At 40.1% G+C, this 23,907-nt stretch overlaps 2 protein-coding genes across 2 annotated transcripts; both read right to left on the reverse strand.

The window, feature by feature from the left end:
• Positions 1–2,570: 2,570 nt before the first annotated feature.
• Positions 2,571–3,577, reverse strand: LOC118710356 (olfactory receptor-like protein OLF4). The gene has a single exon (XM_036422837.2). It carries the CDS (start codon positions 3,562–3,564, stop codon positions 2,596–2,598), a length of 969 nt encoding a protein of 322 aa, XP_036278730.1. The 5' UTR covers positions 3,565–3,577; the 3' UTR covers positions 2,571–2,595.
• A 14,126-nt stretch (positions 3,578–17,703) lies between these two features.
• On the reverse strand, positions 17,704–18,674 carry LOC118710396 (olfactory receptor-like protein OLF4). The gene has a single exon (XM_036422874.1). The coding sequence runs from the start codon at positions 18,672–18,674 to the stop codon at positions 17,706–17,708; it is 969 nt and encodes a 322-aa protein (XP_036278767.1). The 3' UTR covers positions 17,704–17,705.
• Between the last annotated feature and the right edge of the window lie 5,233 nt (positions 18,675–23,907).

Below are 23,907 nucleotides of genomic sequence, written 5' to 3' on the forward strand. Positions count from 1 at the left end.
GCCAAACCGGTCCCGGCCAATTTGTTTTTTAATGCTGAAAATAACATTAATTTTTTTATTTCTCTTCTACATTTTCTGTCATATGATTAGTGTACTTTCTTGTTTTAATTTAATTTTTAAATTACAGCTGACATTCAATATTATTTTATATTAGTTTCGGGCACAGCATAGTGGTTAGACAATCATATAATTTACATACAAAGTGATCCCCCCAGTATTTTAAGTATTCACTTGGCATCATATCATAGTTAGTAGTAACTAAGTTATTACAATATTATTGGCTATATTCCTTATGCTGCATTTTATGCCTTGTAACAATTTTATAACTACAAATTTGTACTTCTTAATCCCTTCACCTTTTTAGCCATAGCCCCCAGCTCCTCTCCCCTCTGACAACCGCCAGTTTGTTTTCTGTATCTATGATGGACAACTTGTACTTAAAAATTCTCACTGGGGGTTCATTTTCCCGTAACCAGGAGAGGTTAGGAGGACAGGCATGGGCAGGAAAACTAGTGACTCTGATTCACATGGCTGACAGGAATGCAAGCTCTCTCTTGAGTCATTCTTTGATCACTAGAGGCCCGGTGCATGAAATTCATGCACAGACCAACCTGAACCCTCTCCAATCTGGGACCCCTCATGGGATTCCAACTGCCAGACATCCCTCTCACAGTCCAGGACTGCTGTCTCCCAAATGTTTGTCTGGCTGCCAGCCTGATCACCCCCTAACCATTCCCATGCCAGCCTGATCGATGCCTAACTGCTCCCATGCCGACCTAGTCGCCCCTAAGTGCCCTCCCCTGCAGGCCTGATTGCCCCTGATAGCCTCTAGCTTGGCCCCCACCGCCGTGACTTTGTCTGGAAGGACATTCGAATGGATGTCTGGTCTAATTAGCATATTACCCTTTTATTAGTATAGATAAAAGATGGGTAGAATCCTGATTATAATGGAGATATACTCAGTGGCTTATGGCAAAATTTAGAAGGGGAAATATATGGCTTTTATAGAAATGAAAGGAGTCATATTATGGGCAGCTCTGGAAGTTTTCAAGCAGAAACACAAAGAAAATTCAATAAAAAAATTAAAAAATGCCAATCAGTTCTTCACCATAAGTAGTATAAACCCCTTATACATGGGCACCAATCTTTCATAAGATGTAGAGCATGAAGAAGAAATATTTTGCATAGTAATACAATATGGGATTTAAAAGTTTACTTCATCACATTGATAGTCATTTGTGATTCTAAGGTTATATTAGGTCAACCTACTTATTAAAATTTGCCTTTCAGTGAAGAGTCCTCTTAGAGACATGGATTTAATAATAATTTTGCAAGTGGGTAAGGTAGGGATTGTGAACACTGAGCTGAGAGAGAACAGGATCCTAATGAGGAGAATAAAACCCAGTGACCAGCTGTTAAACACACTGGTATGTCAGAGTCTACATTTTCAGGAAGAGCAGTTAAGATAGTGATATACCAAAGAATGTCAGTCATAAAAGTGAACAACAAAGGTCTCAGATTTTCCTCTTACAGAACTGTTTGAATTCCTTGGTCAGTAAGTGTAGTTTTTCCCATAGGGGAAGTAAGATTATGGATGATTCTTTTAGTTAAAAACACACACACACACGCACACACACACACATTTGATACTATATATGCCACTCGAGAAAAATTATTCTAAAAAAATCCATGTTGTCTTATTATGTTAATGGGATTTTCCAAATATTTCTGATCCATGATGGAAATAAAATTGGGAAGCTAAAAAAACAACAAACTGTGGAATATCAGAGAGAGAAGAAAATTTAATAAAGTGAGTTACTGAAATTGAATACAGAAGTTAAGGTTAAAGAAATGGAAATTCTAGGAAATGAATAGAAAGAGAAGGCTCTACTTCCACACTCTGAAAATAATTATAGTATCTGATTCTGAGCCTTTTTAAAAAAACAAATCCAAAGACACACTTTATTCCTACCTTTCATGCAATTTGTAACAAGAGTGAATAGCTCAAGTTCTCTTATTTGCAAAGCTATATCTATAGTCATAAAAGGATTTGAGCATTGCTGGCAAAATATAGATTATTTTCATGTGAAAAATATCAGTTTAAGAAGACATATTAGTATGCTGGTAATTAAGTCAAAATGCATTAAAATCATGGCATTTTCATTAAGACAGATTCCTATCCTGTTTTTAAACTAATACTAACTTAATAATCTGTCCAATGATAACCACTATCTAGGTGTGCTCATTTTCAACCTGTTTATAAATTATTTTTAATCATTGTAAATGCAGATTACTGGGCCCTTCTGGAGTGGGACTCAGAAGCTGCATTCTATTTTTAAAAACATCTTTATTGTTGAAAGTATTAGATACGTCTCCCTTTTCCGCCCACTGATCCTTTCCAGCCCACCCCCATCCCCTGCCCAGGCGTTTACTACCTTATTGTCTGTGTCCAAGGGTTATGCATATATGCACATAAGTTCTTTGGTTGATCTCTTCCTACCCACTCAGCCCCCTCCCGACTCCCTGCCTTCATTCTGAGATTGGACAGTCTGTCCCATGCTCCTATGTCTGATTCTGAGTCTTTGACCTCTGCCATCAGGGGTGTGTCTTCAGTCTTAGGACAACTGGCCTGCTTGTAGTTTCCTTCACAAAGAATGTCTTCAGAGCCTGTTTGATGTCCTTGTTCCTGAGACTGTAGATGAAGGGGTTCAGCATGGGTGTGACCACAGTGTACATCACTGAGGCTGTTTCACTTGAGTGTGAGCTCTGGATAGCAGCAGAGCTGAGGTACACGCCTAGCGTTGTACAATAAAATAAGGAGACAACCGAGAGGTGAGATGCACAGGTAGAAAATGCTTTATACTTCCCCTGCGCTGATGACATGCCACGTATGCAGGACACTATCTTAGAATATGAGTAAAGGATCCCAGCGAAAGGACCACCACCAAGCAGAACAGCTGCAAAATACATCACCATGTTATTAAGGAAGGTATCTGAGCAGGCAAGTTGGATCATCTGATTGAGTTCACAGATAAAGTGGGGGATTTCCAAGTTTGCACAGAAGGACAGCTTCAATGCCATTAAGCACTGTAACAAGGAATTCAAGACACTCAGGATCCAGCACATCAGAACCAGCAGTCCACAGAGCCGGGGGTTCATGATGACCATGTAGTGCAGGGGGTGGCAGATGGCCACAAAACGGTCATAGGCCATCACAGTCAGGAGAAAAACGTCCAACACTGAAAAGAGTATAAGAAAATAAATCTGTGTGATGCATCCTGCATAGCTGATGGCTTTGTTTTGTGTCTGGACGTTTGCAAGCATCTTTGGGATGGTGGTGGAGGTGAAACAGATGTCTACCAAGGACAGGTTGGAGAGGAAGAAGTACATGGGCGTGTGGAGGTGGGAGTCAGAGCTGACAGCCAGGATGATGAGCAGGTTTCCCAACACAGTAATCAGGTACATGGAGAGGAAAAGCCCAAATATGAGGGGCTGCAGTTCTGGGTCCTCTGAAAATCCCAGGAGAAAAAATTCTGAAATTTGTGTACCATTCCTTGGTGGCATATGGTGGAGGTGACTACTAGGAGAGAGGGAAATAATATGACTAACTCACAAAATGTGTATTACATATTTGAAATGCTACCATTTTTATTTGTAGAGAAATAATTAATTTTAACATATTGTGTGTGAATCTGGTCTCCTTTTGGAAAAAGTCCCATGCCACCTGTGATATGAAGCTTTTTGCATCAATTATAATTTATCCTTAAGGTATTATGTATTCTACAGTTTTAATGAGACATTTTTCATGTATTTCAGAAATAGAAATTGAGTGCTGACCATGTTTTTGCACTGTCCTGGCTGTAAGTTTAGGGTGCTGAAGAACAAAAGTTTCTACAATTCAATGATGGAGATGATCCCTGGCTCTGGGTCAGGGTAGGTGTGGAAGGCAACGAATTGGTGTATCTCTCTCACAGGGATGTTTTTCACTCACTCCCCTCTCAAAATCAATGGAAAAAATATCCTCATGTGAGGATTAGCTATATATATAACATTTGAGATGGTGACAGGTGTTATGAAGAAAAGGAAAGCAGGTATAAAGAAATGAACAGGGTGTTTTATTTTTCATGGGTGTTTAGGCAAGACCTACAAATAAGATGTCATTTCTTTTTCTTTTAAATATATTTTATTGGTTTTTTACAGAGAGGAAGGGAGAGGGAGAGAGAGTTAGAAACATCCACGAGACAGAAACATCAGTCAGCCACCTCTCATACACTCCCTATTGGGGATGAGCCCACAACCAAGCCCTTGACTGGAATCGAACCTGGGACCCTTCAATCCGCAGGCTGATACTCTATCCACTGAGCCAAACCTTTTAGCGTTAGGGTAACAAGATGTCATTTATGAAGAGACCTCAAGTAAGAGAGGGAGATGCAAGGTTCTGTGGGAAAGCGTGTGCTGGGCAGAGGGAAGGGCCAGAGTAAAGATCCTGAGGAAGATGTTTGTTTAATGTTCAGCCAAAAAAAGAAACCAGAGTTGGAGGTGAATGAGTATGAGGAAGAGAATGAGAGAAGGTGTCAGACAAGTTGAGGCCTCTCTGCTATTGTTAAAACCTCAGGCACAGGGACTTCATTGTTCACACTGCCTCTTGCACTTTGTTGCAAATGTGCTCCATGGATGCAAACAGATCCCCCCTTAGTACCTTCTCTTGATCGAGCTCTGGCTCCTGTATTGTTAGAGTTACCTCGAAATATATGATCCCTAGTCCTCCTGTTTTTAGGACTGTACACACACACGCACACACACACACACACACACACTATAACATGGTTATATTATTTCCATGTCTTTCTCAGACTGATTTGACAAGGAGTGGCTGGAACCCAAGTTGGCCAGATTGTTTATGTGTATACTGTAGAAATGGTTTTTAGCAATTCCAATTTGTATCCCTCCCATCCATACTAATAAAAGAGTAATATGCTAATTAGACCGGGAGATCTTCCAGAAGAACTTGCGGACAAAGCCATGATGGCAGAGCCAAGGCAAAGGCGGTTATGGGTAGTTGGGGGTGATTAGGCTGGTGGGGGGTCAGTTAGAGGCAAGCAGGCCAGTAAGGGGGGCAGTTGGGACAATCAAGCCAGCAGGGGGGCAATTGGGGGCAATTAGGCAGTGTGGGGAGGACAGTTGGGGCGATTAGGCCAGCAGGCAGAATGGTTAGGGGCGATCAGACAGGCAGGCAGGTGAGCAGTTAGGAGCCAGCAGTCCTGGATTGTGAGAGGGATGCCCCAGATTGGAGAGGGTGCAGCCTGGGCTGAGGGACACCCCTCAACTCTCCACTGCACAAATTTTGTGCACCAGGCCACTAGTAGACAAATAAACGTGGGCTCCATATGGGGATGGCCATTTTTCTGTGGTGTATTTAAACAAACATTTAAAAAATCTGTTTATATTCTGACTATTGTAAATAATGCTGCAATGAACACAGGGTGGCCATATCTTTTTGAATTAGTGTTTTTCTTTTTTTTCGGATAAATACCAGAAGTAGCATTGCTGGGAGTCCATTGATAAAAATGGATAATGAATCTGGCACGCACACACACACACACACACACACACACACACACAGTGGGGCAAAAGTAGATTTACAGTTCACATGGAAAATAATACAAAAATTAAAATGTAATAATACAAGAATAAACTCTGTGTTCTGTGTACTCACAATTATAAACCTACTTTTGCTCTACCTGTTATATACACTATAGAATATTACTCAGCAATAAAAAGAATGAAACCTTGCTATTTGCAACAACATGGGACAGGGCTAGGGAACATTATGCTAAGTGAAATAAGTCAGACAGAGAAAGATAGAGAAATACCATATAATTTCACTTACATATAGAATCTTAAACAAAACAAAATAAACGAACAACACAAACAAAGCAATAACAAACTCATAGATAAGGAACAAACAGTTGGAGGTGAGGGAATGGATGAAAAAGGTGAAGGGGAATATGAGGAACAATCTTGCAGTTATAAAATAAATAAGTCATGTATATGTGGTGTATAGCACAAAAATATAGTTAATAATATCTTAATAACTTTGCACAGTGACAGATGGGCACTAGACTTATTGTGGTGACCACATTGTAAGTATATAACTGTTGAATCACTATGTTGAACACCTGTAGTTAATATAATATTGTATGTTAAGCATACTTTAATAAAGAATAAACCATAAAATAATAGTTGTAATTGTATAAAAATTCTGTTGAATAAACAGAGTGAGAGGAAAAGGAATGAAATGAAACGAGGAGTTAAAAATGATCTAATAAGCTCAGGGGTGAGGAAGAAAAATCTAACTTGGTTCTGGCAGCATTTGAACTCTAAACACATTCCCTGGATACCCAGCTAAATAATGAGAGCACAGAAAGAAACTTGTCTAAAAGACAAGAGAGGTAACATCTTTATGGTGTCACTTTACATATTGTACACCCAGAGCAAAGGGATAAACCAACACTTCACAGAAGAAAATATCAAGGGGAACATTTTAAATACCAAGCATTGAAGACTTGTTTTTTCTGGACCTATTTCATAATTATTTGACCAGTTCATTTTTATTTTTATTTTATTATTATTATTTAAAAATATATTTTATTGATTTTGTACAGAGAGGAAGGGAGAGAGATAGAGAGTTAGAAACATCGATGAGAGAGTCATCAATCAGCTGCCTCTTGCACACCCCCTACTGGGGATATGCCCGCAACCAAGGTACATGCCCTTGACTGGAATCGAACCCGGGACCCTTCAGTCCCCAAGCCGATGCTCTATCCATTGAGCCAAACCGGTCTTGGCTGACCAGTTCATTTTTATATGGTCTGAGGGAAACTGAGTCCCTTTCTTCTTTTTCTGATGTGGCACCTTTTCTATTATTTCTTGGCTTTGGGTTTTGATCTTTTTTGTGACAAACCCAGTGGGCACACTCTGGTCTTGGTCTAGTCTTTATCTAACATGCAAAACCTTGCCAGACCATGCTTTATAAATTTTGCCACACCATGACAATTTTTACATTGAATAGCTTTCTTCATATGATTCTTCCTGAGGACATTATTTTAAGCACACATTTATTTCATTGTTCTCTGCCCTCACTGTTACACTACATGATCAAAAGAGCAGCATAACCAATGGACACAGACACTAGGGGGGGTGAGGGCATGTACTAGGTTGTAGGGGGAAGCCGGGGGGGGGGGGAGGGTAGGGGGGTGGTCAATAGAGGAAAAAGGAGACATATGCTCTACTTTTTTTTTTTTTTTTAAGACTTTTAAACAATTAAAGAAAAATAGACCAGGGACTTCCCCTGCTTTGTTCACATTTTGAGTTTTTCACAAAGGTATGTGCATGGATACACACTTATATAGAAACAAAACATGGAAAGAAAGAAGGGGTAATAAGCCAGGTTAAAATGAGTAGTTTCATAACAAGAATAATTGAATGAAGAACCAAATATTAACTGAAAGAAGACATAATTTAAAGATATCAACATGGGTTAATAATTAAATAGTAAATGTAGAAGAATATAATACGTAATGTTCCTAGAATGTTCTGGCACAGAGCAGATGCTCAGTTATTATTTATTTAATGATTCCAGAATTACATCTCAATGTATGTGAACATATGGCAAAGCTTGTCTTTCAATTTAATACTTAGTCTTCCTCTTTGACTTTTAATTATTTTTTCTCATGTGAATACCCAACGTGAGAGAAGATGCTGCAATGTGCGTCTCACCAACTGTTGTTGCACAGTACCATCTCCCTGCACTGGCCAGGGTCTTTTCAATAAATACAAAACATGCTCCAACATACTTCACCTTGGAATTTTAACACAAACACTCTCACTTCACTGCATTGCCCTCCACACCTACTCTCTACTTCTCTCTTCCTGAACAGAGGAATTCCTCAGATATGTTTTCATTTTACTGCAATCATTTTATGCATCTCACTCATTCTACAGTGACATCTGACTGGACTCCCATTCCCAGCACCTAATTGTCAACTATGGGACCTGTATTGCAGATTCAAAGAGAAAACATCCTTATTAACATATTAAGTAAATTAAGAGTAAATTAGTTAATTAATAGGCTTGGCTGATTAGGGTCACAGTGACTGAGGTAAAAGCTGCCAGTTTCCATCTTGTCTGATCATCTCCTGATGTACCTAATGGGCTCCCAGACTCACCTGGATGGGTCTCTGAGAGGAAGTTCTCCTTGTGGAACACTGAGTTGCTTGCTGGATGGCTGATGATGAGACTGAGGATCTGTTTCCACATGAGACAGCAGGAAGGAGTGAAGCATCAGTTCCTGATCGAGCTTAGGAATCAAAAGCCACAGCCATGTGCTGTCCCCCAGCATCGTACAAGCTGAGGACTGCACAGGGGAGATATTTACAGCTCTCTCTATGCCTGCTCATCAGGCACATTTCCCTTGTGTTATTCCAACTGCTAAGCACATGATTTCCCTGTAGGCCCGTGGAATAAACAGAAAGGAAATTTTCCTAATGATTCTCTGATCCTAAGGGACCAGGTTAGGAGTCAAGTAAATGTAGTTTTTATTTTCCCTTGCTTTCCATAGAGGCTCCCGATGCTGCAGTTGTGCTTGCCAGCAGTGAGCCCGGCTTTTGGATGCTTCTGTGTTAAACATCTGCCCCTGATGGTCAGTGCACATCATAGCGACTGGTGGACCGGTCCTAACAGTCACTAGGGCTTTTATTTTTATTTTAAAAAAATATTATATTGATTGTTACAGAGAGGAAGGGAGAAGGATAGAGAGTTAGAAACATTGATGAGAGAGGAACATCCATCAGTTGCCTCCTGCACACCCCCCACCTGGAATTTGTCCGCAACCAAGGTACATACCCTTTACCGAAACCAAATCTGGGACTCTTCAGTCCACAGGCCAATGTTCTATCCACTGAGCCAAACCAGTAAGAGCCACTTAGGCTTTTATATATGTAGATGTTAATTATGAGATATATGTATGCCATATAACCTGCACTTAGCATCTTATAAGCATAATTTTATTTAAGTTTTGAAAAATCCACTCTATAAAATAGTTCTATTATGAACTCTATCCCCCTTTGCGGAAATGGGACTTGAAGGGGTTTAGTGATCTGCTCAAAGTTACAAGATGAGTAAGGGATGGGCCTTGATTGAAATCTGTCACGTAGCTTTCAGTTTTCAAACTCTGGACCAGTAATTCTCAATCTGAGATGATTTTGCCCAAGGGGATATTTGTCAATGTCTAGAGCACATGTGTCAAACACAAGGCCCGCGGGCCAAATCCGTCCCGCCAGGCCTTGCAATGTGGCCCGCACCTCGCTGTCATCACTGCACTCCGCTGCGTTTCCATCACAATGACAGTTTATGACTGTTCAGTAAACCATTCGGCCCGCGATTTAGGCTGGATTTTAGATTTTGGCCCCTTCTCTGATTGAGTTCGACACCCCTAGTCTAGAGAGAGGCCACTGAACATCTATAATACCAAATACAAATGTTGTATTGGAAATTCAGCGAGCTGAGCAGAAGATGCTATAATCAGAGAGTCGAATTTAGAGTCTTATTTCAAAAGCCAGTGGACTTGGGTGTCTCAAATTCTCATGACCCCAAGTGAACTTAGGGGTTAGTTTATGAAGGCAAAAACCAAAAACACCCTATGTGCTGGGATAGGGGCAGTGTGCTTAACAGATATCTTGCAGAAAGCTTGTAGCCTTGAGCACAGCTCAGATAACCAGAAGACATCTAGTATGGGAGGAACTGTTGGGGAGCGAACGCGAGTAAATGACTGGACTGTAGTCCAGACCAAATTAAAATTTAGGGAGCCTTTAATAACCAGCTGGCTGACTGCTCTCTCCATGCAGTGAGCCCCGAGAGCAGCGCTGACCCTTTGTGTCCGACCGTATTTAAATCCATTCACTGCATCCTGTTTTTGCAGAGCAAATAATTTAAAACAATTTAAAACAAAGCAGGAACTTAAGTAACATCAGCATGTAATTTACAGGGTCCTGGCGCCTGGTGGAGTAAGTAATTGCATCCTGTTACCAGGGAAGTTGACAGTGATCTATCCTGTAAGGTTCACTGGTATCCTGTTCTCAAGAAAACTGACAATAATTTATCCTGTAAGGCTATTTTGTTAGGTGCAGCTGGGATTTATGGCCAAGTCAACTAGGAGGAAGCATGCTCAAAAATTCTCACTCTAACAGAACCAAGGTCGGACCAGATCCCCATGCCAGCAGAGTGGCTTGCAGGACCAGATAATTAAGAGGCTAATAAGAATGTGCATTGTTCTTTTAATTTGCATCCCTTTGATGATTAGTGACTTTGAGCATTTTTCCATACGTCTCTTGGCTATTTGTATGTCTGCTTTGGACATGTCTCCTTCTCCTCCTCCTCTTTCTCTTCCTTTTCCTTCTTCTTTTTTTCCTTCTTCTAATAGTCCTTTAGCATTTATTGCAGTGCTGGTTTGGTAGTAATAAACTCTTTTATCTTTTTTTTTTTTTTTTTTTCCTGTGAAGCTCTTTATTTTACCTTCAATTTTGAATGATAGTCTTGTTGAATAGAGTAGTCTTGGATGCAGCCTCTTGTTTTTCATTACTTTGTATACTTCATGCCACTCCCTTCTGGCCTGAGGTGCTTCTATTGATAAATCAGCTGACAGTGTAATGGGAGCTCCCGTGTATGTAACTTTCTGCCCCTTTCTTGCAGCCTTTAAGACTCTTTTTAAATCTCGCCGAAACCGGTTTGGCTCCATGGATAGAGCGTCAGCCTGTTGACTGAACGGTCCCAGGTTTGATTCTGGTCAAGGGCATGTATCTTGGTTGCGGGCACATCCCCAGTAGGAGGTGTGCAAGGGGCAGCTGATCGATGATCCTCTCTCATTGATGTTTCTAACTCTCTATCCCTCTCTCTTCCTCTCTGTACAAAAATCAATAAAATATATTTTAAAAAAGATTCTTTTTAAATCTTTAATATTTGCTATTTTAATTCTGATGTGCAAAAGTGCGGTTCTGTTGGGGTTCACCTTGATTGGGACTCCCAGTATTTCTTGAACTTGAGTGACTTTTTCTTCTGCAAATAAGGAAGTTTACTGCAATCATTTCTTTAAACAGGCTCTTTATTCCTCGATTGGATTCTTCTCTTTCTGGTATGCATATGATGCAAACATTGTTATGGTTCATGTGCTCTCAAAGCTCCCTTCGACTCTTCTGCTTTTTATTTTTTTCTCTAATTGCTGCTCTGAATAGGTGTTTTATTTTTTCTACCCTGTCTTCTAACTCACTAATTTTGTCCCCTGCTTCTTCCAGCCTACTGTTGAATCTGTTCAGGTGTTCATTGTTTTAGCTATGTCATTCTTTATTTGCATTTGAATCTTATTCATGTTGGTGTATTTCTCATTCATCTCCTTATAATTCTCATTAAGTTGCTTGTAGTCTCACTAAGGGTTTGAGCACCCTTATAACCATTACTTTTTTAAAATTAAGGTATTATATGTGTAATAACCATTACTTTTGTAAAAAAGTATTTTTTACAATATACAATAAAAATCTATTACCAGGTTGTAGATACAAAATAATTAGCCATTTATATGCAATGAACTTTAGTATGTCAAGAAAAAATGATTTTAAATATAATAACATTACCAAAACTGTATTAACACAGTATAATATTACAAAAGTTATAGGACATATTAAAAATCTGCGAATAACAGGATTACTTCTATTATATTCTATTTTATTTTAAAAATATATTTTATTGATTTTTTACAGAAAGGAAGGGAGAGGGATAGAGATAGAAAGAGAGCTAGAAACATCGATGAGAGAGAAACATCAATCAGCTGCCTCTTGCACACCCCCTACTGGGGATGTGCCCGCAACTAAGGTACATGCCCTTGACTGGAATCGAATCTAGGACCTTTCAGTCCACAGGCCAATGCTCTATCCACTGAGCCAAAATGGTTTCAGCAACTTCTATTATATTCTAAAATGTTTTTTTCTCTGATTCTATTTTTGTTCATTAATTTATGTTTCTCATTATATTCTACAAATGAGTGAGATCATGTGACATTTATCTTTTTTCTGACTGGCTTATTTCACTTAGCATAATGCTCTCCAGCTCTATCCATGTTGTTGCAAATGGTAAGAGTTCTCTCTATTTTGCAGCTGCCTAGTATTCCATGTGTAGATGTACCACAGCTTTTTAATCTGGTCATCTGCTGATGGACACTTAGGCTGTTTCCAAATCTTAGCTATTGTAAATTGTGCCCCTATGAACCTAGGGGTGCATATATCCTTTCTGATTAGTGTTTCTGATTTTTTGGGATATATTTCTAGAAGTGAGATTATTGGGTCAAAAGGGGGTTCTATTTTTAATATTTTGAGGAAACTTCATACTGTTTTCCTTAATGGCTGTACCAGTCTGCATTCCCACCAGCAGTGCAAGAGGGTTCCTTTTTCTCCACATCCTTACCAGCTCTTGTTTGTTGATTTGTTGATGATAGCCATTCTGACAGGTATGAGGTGGTACCTCATTGTTGTTTTGATTTGCCTCTCTCATACGATTAGTGACTTTGAGCATGTTTTCATATGTCTCTTGACTTTCTGAATGTCCTCTCTCAAAAAGGGTCTATTTAGGTCCTTTGATGATTTTTTGAAGCCATCTGGTCCAATGCTTTTGTTTTGTTTACTGCTTAAATTTCCTTCATATTTATTAGCTTATTCAGATTTTTTGATTCCTTTTGGTTGAGTTTTTGGAGGTTCTATATTTTCAAAGAATATGTCCATTTCCCCCCCTAAATTGACCAGTATTTTTGAATAGAGTTGCTTGTGGTATTTTGATTGATAGTCTTGCTGGATAGAGTATTCTTGGATTCAGTCCTTTTCTTTGGATCACTTTGTATACTTTATTCCATTCCCTTTTAGCTTGAAGTGTTTCTTTTGAGAAATCATTTGATAATCTGATGAAGGATCCTTTGTAGATAACTTTCTGTCTCTCTCTTGCAGTCTTTAATATTCTCTCTTTGTCGTTAACACTTGTCATTGTAATTATGACGTCTCTTGGTGTGGGTATTTTTGTATTTATCTTGCTTGTGACTCTCTGTACTTGTGTAACTTTTTTCTTCCCTATATCAGGAAAGTTTTCTGCCATTATTTTTTCAAATAGATTTTGTAATCCTTGCTGCTCTTCTTGTCTTTCTGGCACCCCTATTATAAGTATGTTACTCATTTCGTGTTGACTCAAAATTTTCTTAGGGGGTCCTCTTGCTTTTTAATTTTTTTCTCCAGTTGCTATTCAGATTGCACTTGTTTCTCTACCTTATCTTCTAACTCACTAATTTGGTTCTCTGCTTCTTCTAGTATATTGTTGAAACCTCCCATGGCTTTTTTGATTATAGCTATATCACTTTTAATTTCTTCCTGATTTTTAGATAGGTTGTTGATTTTCTCATCCATTGGTTTATGAACTGTATGACCATTACTCTGAATTTTTTTTTTTTTATCATAGTGCATTCCTCCATTTCACTTATTTCATTTCTTGTCAATTCCTCTTTTTCTTTCCTCTGGGTATTGTTTCATTGTCTTCCTATTGTAACTTTCACTAGAAGGTCTAGTCACCGAATTGTGGGTGTTTGGGCTGTGTGCAGTGGGACCTTTGCACCACATAAGTGTCACTCAAGAGCTCCGACACCAAGATGTGTGTGTGTCTGTGGGAGTCATGCTCACCCAGGATCAAAGTCCCCAGTGCTCAGTGTGGCCTCATGTGTGCACAGAGAATCAGGGAACCCCTGCGCCATGCTGAAAATCAGAATCCCCTAGTGTCCCCTTGTGCCATGCTGAGAATTGCGTATTGGGGTCCCTGTCACTTGGTGTGGCCTTGTGTCAAGAAGCAGGATCCCTGTGTGCGCATGTGCTGAGACTTGGAGTCACTGGCTCTTAGTGTGTGTGCATTGGGGATCAGGGATCCCGTGATGGGCAATGAGAAACAGAGTCAAGTTACTGGTGCTCAGTACTGCTTCCTGCATGGAAAGTCAGGGTCTCTGGTCTGCTTGGGGGACCAATTTTCACAGTTGCCTGTGTTGGCGAGAGGTCTACTGCACTGTGGGAAACAAACTTCTAGATGTGCTCTCCCAGAATCAAAGTCAGGTGGCACAGCCTCCATGTGTGGGTGTGGGTTCTGATGTGTGGGTGTGTGCTGTGGGAAGCAGATCCCCTGTGTCTGTGTGCCCAGGCTCAAATTCAGGTAGCGCAGGTGCCCTATGTGGGCAGGAGGCCTTCTTGCACGGAGTGGGTCTAGCAGTTCCTATGCTGTTGCAGCAGGCCTGTAGGGAGGGCAATTGGCTCTGTGACTCACAGAAATCCATGATGGAGATGCCTGGAGTCTTGGTGTCCATGGATCTGCAGCTGTGGTTGCTGGTCTTTGTCCCGAGTGGCTGTAGGGTCTCAGTATATGTCTGAGACCAGACAAAGTGCCAAAGCTAAGATCCTAGTCTCAAGCAGTTCTGTTCTTCAAGATGGCATGCTTTCTGTGCTGGTGGTATCCTCCCCAGAATGTTTGCAGTGGCAGTGGAGTTTTGCTGTCTAAGAATGCCTGGTTTGGCAGTCCCCTAGAAGACCTGCAGGTTCTAACTGTCTCTAGTTTTTTCTCTCTCTCTCTTACACACACACACACACACACACACACACACACACACTCCCCACACAATGTCCACACATTCCTCTATCTCTCCCTCACACTCTTCCTCCCTATCTTCTTGCCAGTCATCATGTTTCTCCCATTTTTATTCTTGATGCTGGTGTTCCTTCTCCCCTTTCTATTTCTTCTTTTTTACAGTAGACCCTTTAGATTTTGCATTGCTCTTTTGGTGGTAATAAACTCCCTGAGTCCTTTTTTTGTCTGTGAAGCTCCTGATTTAACCCTCAATTTTGATTGATAGCCTTGCTGGGTACAGTATTCTTGGATTCAGACCCATGCTTTGCATGACTTTGTATATTTCATTCCATTTCCTCCTGGCCTGATGTTTTTCTGTTGAGAAATTAGTCGATAGTCTGATGGGAGACTCCTGTAGATAACTTTCTATCTCTCTCTGGTAGCCTGTAAGATTCATACTTTGTCATTGATGTTTGCCAATTTAATGATAATGTTTCTTGGTGTCTATATTTTGGGGTTCAACCTGTTTGGGAATCTGAGCTTCTTGAACTTTTGTGAGTTTTCTTCTTCCCAATATCAGGGAAGTTTTCTGTCATTATTTCTTCAAACAGATTTTTTATTACTTGTCAGGTTTGTCTCCTTCTGGAACCCCTATTATGCAGATGTTGTTTTTTATTATGTTGTTCCAAAGTTCCCTTAGGTTAGCCTCCTGTTTTTAAAATTTTTTTTTCTAGTTGCTGCTTTGCTTGGTTATTTTTCCCTACTTTGTCTTCTAAGCTCACTAATGCAATCCTCCACTTCTTCTAGTCTACTATTGATGTTTTCTATTGTGGTCTTTATTGCTGCAATGTCATTCTTCATTACTTCTTGATTCTTCATTTCCTCTTGGTTCTTACACATATTTTTGAATTTGTCTTCCATCTTTTTGACCGTTGCTCTGAATTCTTTCTCTGGCATATTGATTGCCTCCATTTCATTTACTACCTTTTCCAGTGATTTCTCCTTTTCTTTCATATGCAGACTGTTTCTTTGTCTCTTCATGATTGCTCCTCACGGGTGTCTGGTTATGTCATTCTCTCTCTCCTGCATTGAATCTCCCTAGGTCAGGGTTTCCTAAACTTCTCTCATGATGAGAATCACTTGGTGGAGTTGTTAAAATACAGATTCCTGAATCCCAACTAAGAAGTGCTAACCTAGAATTTTTGGGAACATATACCATAGGTAAAATTGTATACTTAACTAGTGCTCTAAGCTTAGTGCAGTGCCAAATATGCAGACATGCCTTGCGCTCTAAGCTTAGAGCACTAGTTAAGTATACAATTTTATCTATATGTTCCCAAAAATTCTAGTATAGCACTTCTTAGTTGGGATTCAGGAATCTGTATTTTAACAACTCCACCAGGTGATTCTCATCATGAGAGAAGTTTGGGAAACACTGACCTAGGTGATTGGTCTCTGACATTTACATCCACAGTTGCCTCACCAACTGTTTTTAATTTGCCAATTATAGGTGGATGTTATTTTATTCACCTGTTCCTTCTATCTGCTCTGTGAGAAGGCGCAGGGCATGTCTGCATATTTGGCACTGCTCTTAAAACATTAATAGCATGTCTCCCCCTGGACAAATGTTTTAATTGCCCAAGGTCAGGGAGGCTGGAGTCTTGGTGTTCATGGGTTTGCAGCTAAGGCAGATAATCCTTGGGCATTGTAGGGTTCCGGGGGTATCCAAGGTCTCCCTGGTTGAAGGTAAAGCTGGGCTTCTGATCACATCTACTCCCCCTTTAAAAATGGCATTGTCTTTGTGGCAGAGCTGGATGCTCTGGGAGAGATTTCAGCAGTAGTAGAGGCTGTCTGGCCAGGGGAACCAGGTCCGCTAGTCCCAAACAGTCCTATGGAATACAACTGTCCCTCAGGAACAAATACAGACACTCTCTACATGTTCATGCAATCTACTTTCACTCTCTCACTCACATATTCTCTTGTAGCCTGCCATCCCGACAGCAGCCATCTTGGAACTCTGGATGATTTGTTTTAGTAAAAATAACTTGGTACAATATTTGTTACTTGAGAAAAATTATTCTAAAAAATAAATGTTTTCTCATTATGTAAATGGCTATGATGGAAATAAATTTGGGAAACTAAAACAACAAAGGGAAAAACTGTGGGATATAAGAGAAAAAAGAAAGTTTAATAAAGTGAGTTACTGAAATTGAATACAGAAGTTAAGGTAAAAGAAATTGAAATTCTGGGGGGTTATGGAGGAGATAAGGACACATATGTAATACCTTCATCAATAAAAATTAAAAAAAAAGGAAATTCTAGGAAATGAATTGAAAAAGAAGGCTCTACTTCCATAGTCTGAAGATAATTACAGTATCTGATTCTAAGCCTTTTTAAAAATGAATCCAAAGACACTTAATTCTTACCTTTCATGCAATTTGTAACAAGAGTGAATAGCTCAAATTCTCTTATTTGCAAAGCTATATCTATAGTCATAAATGGATTTGAGCATTGCTGATAAACACATTATTTTCAAGTGAAAAATATCAGTTAAAGAAGACATTTGCTGGTAATTAAATCAAAATGCATTAAATCATAACATTTTTATTAATACAAATCCTCACCCTATTTTAAATTAATAATAACTTAATAATCTGTGCAATGCTATCCACTATCTAGTATACTCATTTTCAACCTGTGTACAAATCATTGTAAATGCAGATTACTGAGCCCTTCTGAAAGGGGACTCAGAAACTGCATTTTATTTAAAAAAAAAACTTTATTGTTGAAAGCATTAGATATGTCTCATTTTTTTTGCCCATTGACCCCGTCTAGCCCACCCCCTCCTCCTGCTCCAGGCATTTACCACTTTATTGTCTGTGTCCAGGGGTTATGCATATATGCACACAAGTTCTTTGGTTGATCTCTTCCCATCCCCTCATCCACTCTTCGCCTTCCCTCTGAGATTAGACAGTCTGTCCCATGCTTCTATGACTCTGAGACTTTGACCTCTGCCATCAGGGGTGTGTCTTCAGTCTTAGGACAACTGGCCTGCTTGTAGTTTCCTTCACAAAGAATGTCTTCAGAGCCTGTTTGATGTCCTTGTTCCTGAGACTGTAGATGAAGGGGTTCAGCATGGGTGTGACCACAGTGTACATCACTGAGGCTGTTTCACTTGAGTGTGAGCTCTGGATAGCAGCAGAGCTGAGGTACACGCCTAGCGTTGTACAATAAAATAAGGAGACAACCGAGAGGTGAGACGCACAAGTAGAAAATGCTTTGTACTTCCCCTGAGCTGATGACATGCCACGTATGCAGGACACTACTTTACAATATGAGTAAAGGATCCCAGTGAAAGGACCAACTCCCAGCAGGACAGCTGCAAAATACATTACCATGTTATTAAGGAAGGTATCTGAGCAGGCAAGTTGGATCATCTGATTGAGTTCACAGATAAAGTGGGGGATTTCCAAGTTTGCACAGAAGGACAGCTTCAATGCCATTAAGCACTGTAACAAGGAATTCAAGACACTTGTGATCCAAGACATCAGAATTAGCAGTCCACAGAGCCGGGGGTTCATGATGACCACGTAATGCAGGGGGTGGCAGATGGCCACATACCTGTCATAGGCCATTATTGTCAGGAGAAAAATGTCCAACACTGAAAAGAGTATAAGAAAATAAATCTGTGTGATGCATCCTGTGTACATTATGGCTTTCCTCTGTGACTGGATGTTCACAAGCATTTTTGGGATGGTCGTAGAGGTGAAACAGATGTCTACCAAGGACAGGTTGGAGAGGAAGAAGTACATGGGCGTGTGGAGGTGGGAGTCTAAGCTGACAGCCAGGATGATGAGCAGATTTCCCAACACAGTGATCAGGTACATGGAGAGGAAAAGTCCAAATATGAGGGGCTGCAGTTCTGGGTCCTCTGAAAATCCCAGGAGAAAAAATTCTGAAATTTGTGTACCATTCCTTGGTGGCATATGGTGGAGGTGACTACTAAGAGAGAGGGAAATAATACGACTAATTCACAAAAACTGGTATTACATATTTGAAATGCTACCATTTTTATTTGTAGAGAAATAATTAATTTTAACATTTTGTATGTGAATCTGGTCCATTTTCAAGGAAACCCCTGTGCCACCTGTGATATGAAGCTTTGCATCAATCATAATTTATCCTTAAGGTATTATGTATTCTACAGTTTTAATGAGACATTTTTCATGTATTTCAGGAATAGAAATTGAGTGCTGACCATGTTTTTGGCACTGTCCTGGCTATAAGTTTAGGGTGCTGAAGAACAAAAGTTTCTATAATTCAATGATGGAGATGATCCCTGGCTCTGGGTCAGGGTGGGTGTGGAAGGCATCCTTTTCTCTTCCCCCGCCTCTGAAAATCAATAAAAAAAAATATCCTCATGTGAGGATTAACTATAAATATAACATTTGAGATGGTGACAGGTGTTATGAAGAAAAGCAGGTATAGCGGAAACCGGTTTGGCTCAATGGATAGAGCGTCGGCTTGGGGACTGAAAGGTCCCGGGTTCTATTCTGGTCAAGGGCATGTACCTTGGTTGAGGGCATATCCCCAGTAGGGGGTGTGCAACAGGCAGCTGATTGATGACTCTCTCTCATCGATGTTTCTAACTCTCTATCTCTCTCCCTTCCTCTCTGTACAAAACCAATATAATATATATATATATAAATTTTTAAAAAAAGCAGGTATAAAGAAATGAATAGGATGTTTTATTCTTCATCGGTGTTTAGGCAAGACCTACAAATAAGATGTCACTTGTAAAGAGACCTCAAGTAAGAGAGGGAGATGCAAGGTTCTGTGGGAAAGCGTGTGCTGGGTTTGGCCAGGATAAAGATCCTGAGGAAGATGTTTATTTAATGTTCAGCCAAAAAGGGAAACCAGAGTTGGAGGTGAATGAGTATAAGGAAGAGAGTGAAAGTGTGAGAAAAGTTGAGACCTCTCTGCTATTGTTGAAGCCTCAGGCACAGGAACTTCATTGTTCATACTGCCTCTTGCACTTTGTTGCGAATGTATCCCTTGGATGCAAACAGATCCCCCCTTAGTACCTTCTCTTGATCGAGCTCTGGCTCCTGTATTGTCAGAGATACTTCGGAAAATAAGATCCCTAATCCTCCTGTTTTGAGGACTGCACGTGCGTGTGCATGCGAGAGTGCAAACACACACACACACACACACACACACACAGTGCGGCAAAAGTAGATTTACAGTTGTTCACGTGGAAAATAATACAAGATTAAAAAGCAATAATACAAGAATAAACTCTGTGTTCTGTGTACTCACAACTATAAACCTACTTTTGCTCTACCTGTTATATACACTATAGAACATTACTCAGCAATAAAAAGAATGAAACTTGCTATTTGCAACAATATGGGACAGGCCTAGGGAGCATTATGCTAAGCAAAATAAGTCAGACAGAATGACAAATACCATATAATTTCTCTTACATGTAGAATCTTAAACAAAACAAAATAAACAAAAAACCAATCAATCAAACAAAAAAACCCCAAACCAATAACAAACTCATAGATACAGAACAAACAGATAGGGGTGAGAGAGTTGGTGAAACAGGTGAAGAGGGATACGAACTACAAACTGTCAGTTAAAAAAATAAATAAATCGGAGAAACCAAAATGGTGGCATAAGGTAGACACCCGAACGCAGCCTACCACAACAAATTTGAATTTAGAACTGAAAAACAGGGGAAACATCACCCTGAAGCACCAGACGGAGCTGGCTGAGAGGAGGCTCTACCATCTGGGAAGGAGAGAGAAGGCACGCTGAACCTCAGGAACTGTGAAGGTACGGAGAACTGTGTGGGGGAAAAGGCGCTGGCTTACTCCCAGCACAAGGAGAGGAAGGGCCAGACCCAGATCTCTGCTGGCCTACTCCCGGCGCGCGGAGAGGACGGGCTGGGCTGAGTTCGCTACTGGCTTACTCCTGGCGCGGAGAGGGCGAACAGCTAACGCTAGACTGGCTTTCTTGTTTGAGAGGAAAACAGAATCAGCCTATTGCTCTGATAGACGACCCGCGACAGGGAGAGGCCAGATTGTCAGGCAGTGGATAGAGATCTCTCGGAGGTGTGTGAAGCCAGAGGCCATTAGTGCGGGACTTGGGGAGGAGCCTAAGGGAAAACAAAGTTTGTCTGCACCAACCTGAGACTCCGCCCCATCTGTGGCTGAGTACAGAAGCTCTCCCAGAGGCTGGCTTTTTTTAAGGAGGGACTGGCCAGAATCCAAACCTTGTCTGTGCCTTTACCAAAGAGGTGTGCGTGCCTGCAACCAATCTTCTGAAACTCTCCTTGAGTAGGACTTTTCTAAGGTGAGACTGACAGAGAACCAAAGATTGTCTACGCTGCTCCGAGACCCTGCCCTATCCAAACGAAGTACAGAAGCCCTCCTAGCTGAGACACTGCTGATCCTCACAGCCAATTGGCTCGGAGATCAACGCTTCCCAGTGATACCAACAATAAGCAAGGCTTAACAACAAGACTGCACACACAGCCCACAAAGGGCTACACCAAGACTGTCCACCACAGGTAACTGGGAAGCCTGTGCTACTGGGCTCTACCAGAACACCTAGCACACAAAGCTATTCCATCAAATCAGGGAAACAACTAAAATGCAGGCAAGAGGAAGGACACAAAGGAAGGAGATGGAGGAAAAGAAAAGATTGGACATTGAGTTCAAAACTACAGTTATAAGGTTATTCAACAATATCCTAAAAAAGGCTGATAAAATAAATGAGACCTATGAGGATATGAAAAGGGAGCAACTAGAAATAATAAGGGATCAACTAGAAATGAAGAAAACATTGTCTGAAATAAAAAATATTATACAAAGTCCTAAAAACAGACTGGAAGATCCCAAGAATCAAGACAAAGGTTTAGAACACAAAGAACCAGAGGACACTCCTCTGCAGAAGCAAGAAGGCAAGAGAATCCAGAAAGTTGAAGATAGTGTAAGAAACCTCTGGGACAATTTCAAGCAAACCAACATCAGAATTATGGAGATTCCAGAAGAAGAGAGAGAGCAAGATATTGAAAAAATACTGGATGAAATAGTGACAGAAAACTTCCTCCACCTGGTGAAAGAAATAGACTTACAAGTCCAGGAAGCCCACAGAACCCCAAACAAAAGGAATCCAAGGAAGACCACACCAAGACACATCATAATTAAAATTCCAAGAGCAAAACACAAAGAGAGAATATTAAAAGCAGCAAGAGCAAAGCAGGTAGTTACCTATAAAGGAGCACCCATACGATTGTCAGCTGACTTCTCAACAGAAACCATGCAGGACAGACGGGAATGGCAAGAAATATTCAAGGTGATGAATAGCAAGAACCTACAGCCAAAAATACTCTACCCAGCAAAGCTATTACTCAGAATAGAAGGCCAGATAAAGAGCTTCACTAATAAATAAAAGCTAAAAGAGTTCATCACCGCCAAACCAGAATTATATGAATTGCTGAAGGGGGTTATTTAGGAAGAGGAAGAAGATAAAGATAAAAATTATGAACAACAAATACGTAACTATCAACAAGTGAATCCAGAAACCAAGGGAATTAAAAAATCTGATAAACAATATTAACTGGTGAATATAATATAATCAGAGGTATGGAAGGGGAGTGGACTGACGATTCTTGGGGGAAAGGGGAGAGGGGGGTGTGGGAAGAGACTGAACATAAACTGTGCACCTCTGAATGAGGACAATGGGGGGTAGGGAAAGGGCAGAGGGTGGGGTGGGAACCTGGTGGAGGGGAACAATTGAGGGGGGGAAGAGGAACACATTTGTAATAATCTGAACAATAAAGATTTATTAAAAAATAAAATAAATAAATCATGTTTATGCAGTGTATAGCACAAAGAGTATAGTTAATAATATCTTAATAACTTTGCACAGTGGCAGATGGGCACTAGACTTATTGTGGTGACCACATTGTAAGTATATAACTATTGAATCACTATGTTGTACACCTGTAGTTAATATAATATTGTATGCTAAGCATACTTTAATAAAGAATAAACCGTAAAATAATAGTTGTAATTGTATACAAATTCTGTTGAATAAACAGAGTGAGAGGAAAAGGAATGAAATGAAACAAGGAGTTAAAAATGATCTAATAAGTTCAGATGTGAGGAAGAAAAATCTTCCTTGGTTTTGGCAGCATTTGAACCCTAAACACATTCCCGGGATGCCCAGCTAAATAATGAGAGCACAAAAAGAAACTTGTCTAAAAGACAAGAGAGGTGACATATTGTACACCTAGAGCAAAGGGATAAACCAACACTTCACAGAAGAAAATATCAAGGGGAACATTTTATTTTATTATTTTTTTAAATTTAAATTTTATTGTTTAAAGTATTACACATAGTAGTACATATATCTCCTTTTCTTTTCAAGGGAACATTTAAATATCAAGCAGTGAAGATTTGTTTTTTTTTCTGGAACTATTTTATAATTATTTGACCATTTCATTTTTATATGGTCATAATGATGTGAACAGTTTATTTTATATATTATTTGACCAGTTCATTTTTATATGAGCCCCTTCCTTCTTTTTCTGATGTGGCAACTTTTCTATTATTTCTTGGGCTTTGGGTTTTGATCTCTTTTGTGACAAACCCAGTGGGCACACTCTGGTCCTGGTCCAGTCTTTATCTAACATGCAAAATCTCCCAGACCATGTTTTATAAATCTTTGCACATCATGACAATTCTTATATTGATTAGCTTTCTTCATATGATTCTTCCTGAGGACATTATTATTATTATTATTTTAAATATATGTTTTATTGATTTTTTACAGAGAGGAAGAGAGATGGACAGAGAGTTAGAAACATTTGATGTGAGAGAATCATCGATCAGCTGCCTCTTACACACCCACTATTGGGTACGTGCCCACAACCAAGGTACATGCCCTTGACCGGAATTGAACCTGGGACCCTTCAGTCCGCAGGCTGACGCTCTATCCACTGAGCCAAACGGTTTTCAGCAGAGGACATTATTTTAAGCATACACTTATTTCATTGTTCTCTGCCCTCACTGCTATTCTGTAAGATCAAAAGAGCAGCATAACCAATGGGCACAGACACTAGGAGGGTGAGGGCATGTGCTGGGTGGGTTGGGGAGGCCGGGAGGAGGTCAATAGGGGAAAAGGGAGACATATGCTCTACTATTT

The sequence above is a fragment of the Pipistrellus kuhlii genome, unplaced genomic scaffold, assembly GCF_014108245.1.
Source record: "Pipistrellus kuhlii isolate mPipKuh1 unplaced genomic scaffold, mPipKuh1.p scaffold_m20_p_73, whole genome shotgun sequence".
In the NCBI taxonomy this organism is placed as follows: domain Eukaryota; kingdom Metazoa; phylum Chordata; class Mammalia; order Chiroptera; family Vespertilionidae; genus Pipistrellus; species Pipistrellus kuhlii.

What these genes read in the sequence shown, in the direction of transcription:
- LOC118710356 (XM_036422837.2), bottom strand. Translation starts at nt 3,564, where the DNA reads ATGCCACCAAGGAATGGTACACAAATTTCAGAATTTTTTCTCCTGGGA.
- LOC118710396 (XM_036422874.1), bottom strand. Translation starts at nt 18,674, where the DNA reads ATGCCACCAAGGAATGGTACACAAATTTCAGAATTTTTTCTCCTGGGA.